We start from the raw sequence: 8,036 nt of genomic DNA, 5'->3' as shown, positions 1-8,036 counted from the left end.
TCCAGCTGAGCTAGCGCTTCGAGCAGCGCAGTACCTCTGTGACTCGTCGATTTGCTGCCCCACTCTTCCGCCCAAGCATTGAAGTCTCCTCCGATAATTACTGGTTGCCTCCCCGCTAGTTCGTTGGTGAGGTTGTCCAGCATCTTCTTAAACTGTTCCAGGCCCCAGCTCGGTGGTGCATAGCAGCTACACACGAAGATACCGTTGACTTTTGCTATGACAAATCCTTGCTGGGAGTTGGACACTACCTCGTCGATCGGGTGCTTTCCCATTACCCAGATTGCCGCCTTCTTTGAGCTATCTGCCACCCAGGTAGCGTTGTCTTCGGGCACTCGGTACGGCTCGGAGATCAGCGCTACGTCACACTTCGCTTTTGCTGTCGTTTGCATCAGCAGTAGCTGTGCCGTCTCGCAGTGGTTGAGGTTCACCTGGATGAACTCCATTACTGCTTGGTGGCTGCCCTCGAACGATATGCGTTGCACCGCGGTCCGCCTAGTGCGTGTCCCTCTCCACCACAGTTGTAACACAACTTCGACCTGTCGGGGCCTTTGCAGTTGACCGACAGGTGTCCCAGCTCCAGGCACTTGTAGCACTTTCTGGTACTCGGGTCGACACGCGGAGCCACTCTGATTGGGCAGACCGACCAGCGTAGCTTCACCGAGCCCTTCGCCAGCAACTTGCCTGCTTCCTGTGGGTGCAGCCAGACCGTTGCCACCTTCATATTATCGAACCCCTTCCTTAGTCGCAAGGAAGAGATCTCCTTTACACCGCACTGCTCCTTGAGGGCCTTTTCCAGCTCGCTCTCGGTGGTGATGCTGTCCAGGTTCCGACACTCGATCGCCGTATCATGCGACAGTGCCTTCACTCCCTCCTCCTGCCCGAGGGACTTCTGGACCATCGACCGCAGCTCCATCGTGGGTACTTTCGCACCCGCTCTTAGCTCGATGAGCATATCACCCTTCCGTGTGGTTCTCGTCCTCACCACTTCCATCTCCATTGCCTCGAGAGCTGGATCCGAGGTTATCTTCCGGAGAAGATCTGCATAGGTTATGCCCTTCATCTCAACCCGTATGGCATCTCCTCTTGCCCTCTCCACCGGACGCTGTTTCGCCGGCATTTTAGGTCCGGTTTTGGCGCCCTCGGCTGGCTTCGTCGGCCCTTTCCTAACGCGTACGGGCACCGTTTGCCAGCCTTCTTCACCCTCCGCATCAGGGCTTCCTTCGGGTCCCCGGGGCTTCTTCTTCTCCTCTTCTTCCCCTGGGGTCTCCCGCTTCCGCTTTTCCATTCTCGCCTTCGGTGTTGCCAAGTCGATCGCTGGCGTTGCCATCATGGCTTCCGCCCGCGCGCTTTGCGCCACATCGGCCCTCTTCTCGGCTTCTGCTGCCCTCTTCTCGGCTTCTGCTGCCCTCGCCTCGGTTTCTGCTGCCATCGCCTCAGCCGCCACGGCCATCGCCTCGGCTGCCTCGGCCCTTGCCTGCAGCTCTTTCGCCTGGGTGGCCGCCGCTTCGAGCTCCTGCTCCGCCTGCTCGGCTCTCTGCAGAAGCCGCCTGTGCTCCTGCACTGCTCTTTGGGCCATTGCCGTTAGCTTGGCTTGCATCTCCTTTACTGTGCCGAGGATGTTGTGCTTCGACATTACGAGCGAGTATAGCTCCTTCGCCATGTCGTGCGTCCTCTCCACTGCGTTCGCCGATACTCCAGTCTCTTGCTCGGCTGTTGGCGTTCCCGGCGTTCCCGCCTGGCTGCCGTCTTGCTCGGCACCTTGCGCAACGTCTTGCACCGTGGCTTGCATGCCACCTTGCACGGCACTTTGCGCGGCACCTTGCATGCCAGCCCGCTCTCGATCTTGCGATCGCGCCGTCTTTCGGCTCCTCAAGAACCCGTCCATGCCGACCGCGTAGCTGCCTGCTCCACCGCGCACACTGACACTACACCGTTAGCGTACGCTCGGCTTCACTAGCACTGCGGCGATTGCCGGCCACTGTTTGTTGTCGCGCACTCACCCCAGCTCCGCACCACAAACAACCGCTGCGCTTTTGGCTGACCTCAGCTGTTTCGCTGGGCCAGTCTGCCAACGAAGCGCAGGGCCGTTCTACGTGAACCGGGCTGCCGCGACCGAAAAATCACAATTCGTGCCCTATCCGTCACGCCTTTTCACTGCAGCACACTGGGAAAGGCAGCGTTCTGCCTTCACTCATCCGTCTCTCACACCGGAAGGCCTCCCGCACCGGCCCCGCACGCAAAAAACCGTTCCAGGACGGAGCAACGTAAAATACTTCCGCACTCGCCCGCGTTCAACGCCTCCTCTGTGTGTGTGTGTGTGTGTGTGTGTGTGTGTGTGTATGTGTGTGTGTGTGTGTGTGTGTGTGTGTGTGTGTGTGTGTGTGTGTGTGTGTGTGTGTGTGTGTGTGTGTGTGTGTGTGTGTGTGTGTGTGTGTGTGTGTGTGTGTGTGTGTGTGTGTGTGTGTGTGTGTGTGTGTGTGTGTGTGTGTGTGTGTGTGTGTGCGTCTGTGTGTGTGTGTGTGTGTGTGTGTGTGTGTGTGTGTGTGTGTGTGTGTGTGTGTGTGTGTGTGTGTGTGTGTGTGTGTGTGTGTGTGTGTGTGTGTGTGTGTGTGTGTGTGTGTGTGTGTGTGTGTGTGTGTGTGTGTGTGTGTGTGTGTGTGTGTGTGTGTGTGTGTGTGTGTGTGTGTGTGTGTGTGTGTGTGTGTGTGTGTGTGTGTGTGTGTGTGTGTGTGTGTGTGTGTGTGTGTGTGTGTGTGTGTGTGTGTGTGTGTGTGTGTGTGTGTGTGTGTGTGTGTGTGTGTGTGTGTGTGTGTGTGTGTGTGTGTGTGTGTGTGTGTGTGTGTGTGTGTGTGTGTGTGTGTGTGTGTGTGTGTGTGTGTGTGTGTGTGTGTGTGTGTGTGTGTGTGTGTGTGTGTGTGTGTGTGTGTGTGTGTGTGTGTGTGTGTGTGTGTGTGTGTGTGTGTGTGTGTGTGTGTGTGTGTGTGTGTGTGTGTGTGTGTGTGTGTGTGTGTGTGTGTGTGTGTGTGTGTGTGTGTGTGTGTGTGTGTGTGTGTGTGTGTGTGTGTGTGTGTGTGTGTGTGTGTGTGTGTGTGTGTGTGTGTGTGTGTGTGTGTGTGTGTGTGTGTGTGTGTGTGTGTGTGTGTGTGTGTGTGTGTGTGTGTGTGTGTGTGTGTGTGTGTGTGTGTGTGTGTGTGTGTGTGTGTGTGTGTGTGTGTGTGTGTGTGTGTGTGTGTGTGTGTGTGTGTGTGTGTGTGTGTGTGTGTGTGTGTGTGTGTGTGTGTGTGTGTGTGTGTGTGTGTGTGTGTGTGTGTGTGTGTGTGTGTGTGTGTGTGTGTGTGTGTGTGTGTGTGTGTGTGTGTGTGTGTGTGTGTGTGTGTGTGTGTGTGTGTGTGTGTGTGTGTGTGTGTGTGTGTGTGTGTGTGTGTGTGTGTGTGTGTGTGTGTGTGTGTGTGTGTGTGTGTGTGTGTGTGTGTGTGTGTGTGTGTGTGTGTGTGTGTGTGTGTGTGTGTGTGTGTGTGTGTGTGTGTGTGTGTGTGTTTTTATAGTACGGTGTCAAAAAAATCTTCAAAAGACGTAGTGAGGGATTCGCTCCCGCGCCTACCCCCTCAAAAAATATTCCTTACTGACCATCTTCGCCTTGATCTCCCCCGGGACCACTGGTGAGCGACTACTTCGGGGGAGGGCAGTCCAGTTAGTCTTCACTTATGGGGACTTCCAGCTCCTATGTTTGCCTTTGGTCTTCTCTCCATCTTTTTTGCAGCTTGCTCATGATCAAGGTCACAGCGTTGTTCACTAGCTCCCAGGTTCTCTCCGACTTGCACATCTCCTCGACGATGTTAGCCGCCGTCAGAGCTCCAAGACCGGCCCTTTCCACGGAGAACCGGGGGCACTCCAGGATCGCATGTTCCGCTGTTTGCGCTACTCCCTCCGCGCATTCAGGGCACCTCGCTGAGGCCGCGTGACCGAAGCGGTGTAGGTACTGCCTGAAGCACCCATGCCCCGACAGGAATTGGGTGAGCGCGAAGTTGACCTCGCCGTGCCGCCTGCCTATCCAGACCGACAGATTCGGGATGAGTCTGAACGTCCATCGTCCGTTACTTGACTCTTCCCACTCTCGCTGCCACCTGGCTAAAGACTCCTCTCTTGCTTCCCTCCGGCCACCTCTGGTACCCCTCCGCCTGTAGTATTCTGCGTCCTCTGCCAGGGTGATGGTGATGGGCACCATTCCCGCGATAACGCATACGGCCTCCGAGGATATCGTACGGTAGGCCGACGTGACCCTTACCGCCATGAGCCGGTAAGTGCTGGCGAGCTGCGAACAGTTGTGCTTCTTCTCGAGGGCGTCGATCCAGGCTGGGGCTCCATATCGCAGGATGGAGGTCGCTACGCAGGATAGGATTCGCCGCTTACTGCTCCGGATCTCGCTGTTGTTGGGCATAAGCCTCCCTAAGGCGCAGATGATTTTAGTTGCCTTCTCGCAGGCATAGTCGACGTGGGCGTTGAAACTTAGACGATCATCGATCATCACGCCTAGGTATTTCAACGCACGCTTGGAGTGGATTACTTGTGACCCCAGGGTGATGCTTGCACGCTGCACTGCTTTGTGGTTACTCACGAGTAGTAGCTCTGTTTTGTGGCGGGCTACTTCTAGCTTGGCCGCTCTCATCCAACGTTCGATGCGCTCGATCGCATCCATCGCCAGCATTTCGACCTCCTCTACTGTCTCGCCTTTCACCGTGAGAACGATGTCGTCCGCGAACCCCACGATCTCGACGTCACCAAGGAAGTTCAGGGAGAGGACGTCGTTGTACATTGCGTTCCACTTCACCGAGTGTTGGCCACATTTGGATTCGTACAGTAGGACCCTGTTGCGAAAATAGCTGCCAATTATTCGGCACAGGTAGCCTGGGACTCGCAGTTTATTGAGGGAGTATGCGATAGCCTCCCAGCTCGCGGTGTTGAATGCATTTTTAACATCCACCGTGACTACCGCGCAGATCCTATCGCCAGTCCTTTTCTTTATTGCCGCCTCCTTTGCTCTACTGGTTACTTCGCAGATGGCATCCACCGTTGACCTGCCTCGCCGGAATCCAAATTGCCTTCTGGATAACCCAGATTCGCCCTCCATGATGCCATTCAGCCTGTTTAGGATGACCCTTTCCAATAGCTTGCCCACGACGTCCAGCAAGCATATCGGTCGATAGGCAGATGGGTCTCCGGGCGATTTTCCGAGCTTCGGCAACAGCACCAGCTTTTGTCGTTTCCATCTATCCGGGAAGTGGCCATTCGTGAGACACGCCTGGAGCACTTCTTTGAACACTGCCGGGAACGAGACTACGGCCACTTTCAGCGCCACTGTCGGCACACCGTCTGGACCTGGAGCCTTCTTCCCCTTCAGTTTCTTCGCGCACTCTAGCAGCTCCTCCACCGTAACCTCCGTGCCATCGATCGGCTCGTGTGCCGCGTCCGGAGCGCACGGCCATGCTGCTTCGTCACGGCTAGGGAATAGCTCCTTCACGATGGCTGTGAGCTTTTCCGGGCACATCACTCTTGTTACCAGTGGCCCTGTCGTCCTCGCCATGAATTTGCGGGCCGATCCACCCCACGGATTGGCATCCACTTCTCTACATAGTGCTCGGTAGCACTCGCGTTTGCTCTTTTTAATCTCCCGCTTGAGGGCCCTCCCCGCAGCTCTGTAGGTGTTCCTGCGATCCTCCTTCGCTTGATCGCTCTTCGCCCTCTGTAGCTGTCTCCTAGCTTTTAGGCAGCTCTTGCGGAGGGTGGCGAGGGTCGCGTTCCACCAGTAGGCCTTCTGGCGACAGTTCTTTGGCTCTACTATCCTCGGCATGGTTGCGTCGCATGCGGCTACCAGGACCCTCATGAGGTCCTTTGCGTCGCACACTTGGCTCATGCCCCCCTCAGTAAGCGCCTCAACGAATCGATCGTGCTCGAACGCCCCTATCTTCCACCTTCTGCCTGCTGGATTCCGGTGTAGCTCTGGCACGGGAGTCCGTTGGCCTAGCCTGTACCGGATCGCCTGGTGGTCGCTGTACGTGAATTGTTCCAAGACTCTCCAATTCGTGCCGGCATCTAGCGACGGGCTAGCGAACGTTACGTCGATAATCGACCCGTAGTTCTCACGCCGGAAGGTGTTGGTCGACCCTTCGTTCGCCAGAACCACATCCAGCTTTGCAACAGCTTCCAGCAGGCTGAAGCCCCTCTGGTTGGTGGCTCTACTACCCCACTCAACGGCCCAGGCGTTGAAGTCTCCGCCAATGACAACCGGGTTCCGCCCAATAAGCTCGTTCGTCATCGCGTCCAGCATCCGGTTAAACTGCTCCAGGGACCATCGGGGTGGTGCGTAGCAGCTACACATGACGACTCCGTTTATTTGTGCGATGACGAAGCCTTGCTGCGAGCTGATCACCGACTCTATTGGAAAATTCCCCGTCGCGATTATTGCCGCTCCATTTTCCTTATCTGCTACCCACCTTCCGTTTGGGGTGGGTGACCCATACGGCTCCGCCACTAGGACTACATCGCACCCATGCTCTGCTGAGGCCTGCCACAACATTTGTTGGGCCTCGTAGCAATGGTTGGCGTTCATCTGGACTATTTCCATTATTTTGTGCTAGCTTTCGCCCTGGCTCTCCGGAACGCCGTGCAGTTGGGCCCTCCTGAACGGTGGTCGTTATCGCCCTCGCAAAGCGGGCATCTCGGGCTCTTGTTGCATGCCTTAAGGGCGTGCCCCACTTCGCCGCAGTTCCAGCACTCCTGCGATCGGTCAGGTCCCTTACATTATTTTACTCGGTGGCCCAGGCTTCTGCATTTGAAGCAGCGCTCCAATTCCTTCGAGATGAGCTGCTTAAATTTCACCGAGCAGACTGACCAGCCGATCTTCACCTTTCCAAGGTGAATCCAAGCCAATCTTCACCTCGAGCAGCCGCCTCACTCAGAGCCTTTTCGGCTTTTGACACTCTCTCCACCAGCTGCTCATACTCCAGCGCCCCACGCGTTGCCAGTGCCTTTATTCTCAGGGACATGTCCTTGATCGGCGCATGAATGTTGTGTTTGGTCTTCACGAACTTGTAAAGCTCGGAAGCCAAATCCGCCGTTTCCCCAGTTGTGTACCGGGTCGGCGAACGCGAATCCGCCTTTCCTGCGCTGCTTGCGGCGCCTGGCGCGCTTGCGCTCTCCCTACACTGCTTGGGGGCTTGCCCGGCACCGCCCACAATATCACTACACTTTTCCGCTCGGGATTCTCCTGTCTCCGCTTGCAACACCACTTGCACGCAATCTTGCACGCGAGGTGCTGCAGAGCTTAGAGAAACGCTTCGCGCCCGAGCTCTCGCTCTCTCATCGTCGGTCGGCGATCGCTCCGTCTTCTGGCTCTTCGCGAACCCCTCCATGTCGATCGCGCACTGCCACACACACTACCACTACGCCGCTGATCCTCAGCACTTCTGTACACTGCAGGTCACTCACACTAGCGCTGCACCGTTAGTCACTGAGCATTTAGGACACTAGTCAGCTGTTCGACCGGGTCGAACAGGTTCAATACCCCGCAGCCCAAGCAAACCGGCAAAACAGTTACTCGTGAGCAAAACCGCTAGCCGCAATCGTCGCCGAAAACCGCAACAGTGTCAACCTGTGACTCCGGGCCGCTATCGGGCATCGACATCGGCCATCAACCAGTCCGCAGGATCTTCCGTCTCGCTCCCGCCTCCTGCGAGCCCTCCGCGAAGTGGGATGGCGCCCGCGTACACCGGCGTCCCGACGCGGTTTGCACTGTTACCCCACGCACCAAAAGAGTCGCCGCGATCGCGTTGTTGTCCCGGAATGGGTGTGCTGGCCGTGAGGGCCCGGCCACTTCCGGTGGGCCGAGTTCCTCAGATAGCGACCGCGAAACACTGCCAAGTTCGGCCACTGTACGCGCCTTGGGGCCAGAGCGCGATGGCGGCCGCGGACCCAAGCGCTGGACCGGTCCGCGCAGACCAGAAAATCGCGATTCCTGCTGCTATCAGAGCGCCCCTTCC

General features: G+C 56.9%; 1 protein-coding gene across 1 annotated transcript; it reads right to left on the bottom strand.

The window, feature by feature from the left end:
* Positions 1-442: 442 nt before the first annotated feature.
* LOC125959861 (tol-Pal system protein TolA-like) lies at positions 443-1,885 on the bottom strand. The gene has a single exon (XM_049692848.1). It carries the CDS (start codon positions 1,883-1,885, stop codon positions 443-445), a length of 1,443 nt encoding a protein of 480 aa, XP_049548805.1.
* Between the last annotated feature and the right edge of the window lie 6,151 nt (positions 1,886-8,036).

Source organism: Anopheles darlingi, chromosome X, assembly GCF_943734745.1.
Source record: "Anopheles darlingi chromosome X, idAnoDarlMG_H_01, whole genome shotgun sequence".
Taxonomy (NCBI): Eukaryota; Metazoa; Arthropoda; class Insecta; order Diptera; family Culicidae; genus Anopheles; species Anopheles darlingi.
This window is presented reverse-complemented; position numbering and strand designations above follow the sequence as displayed.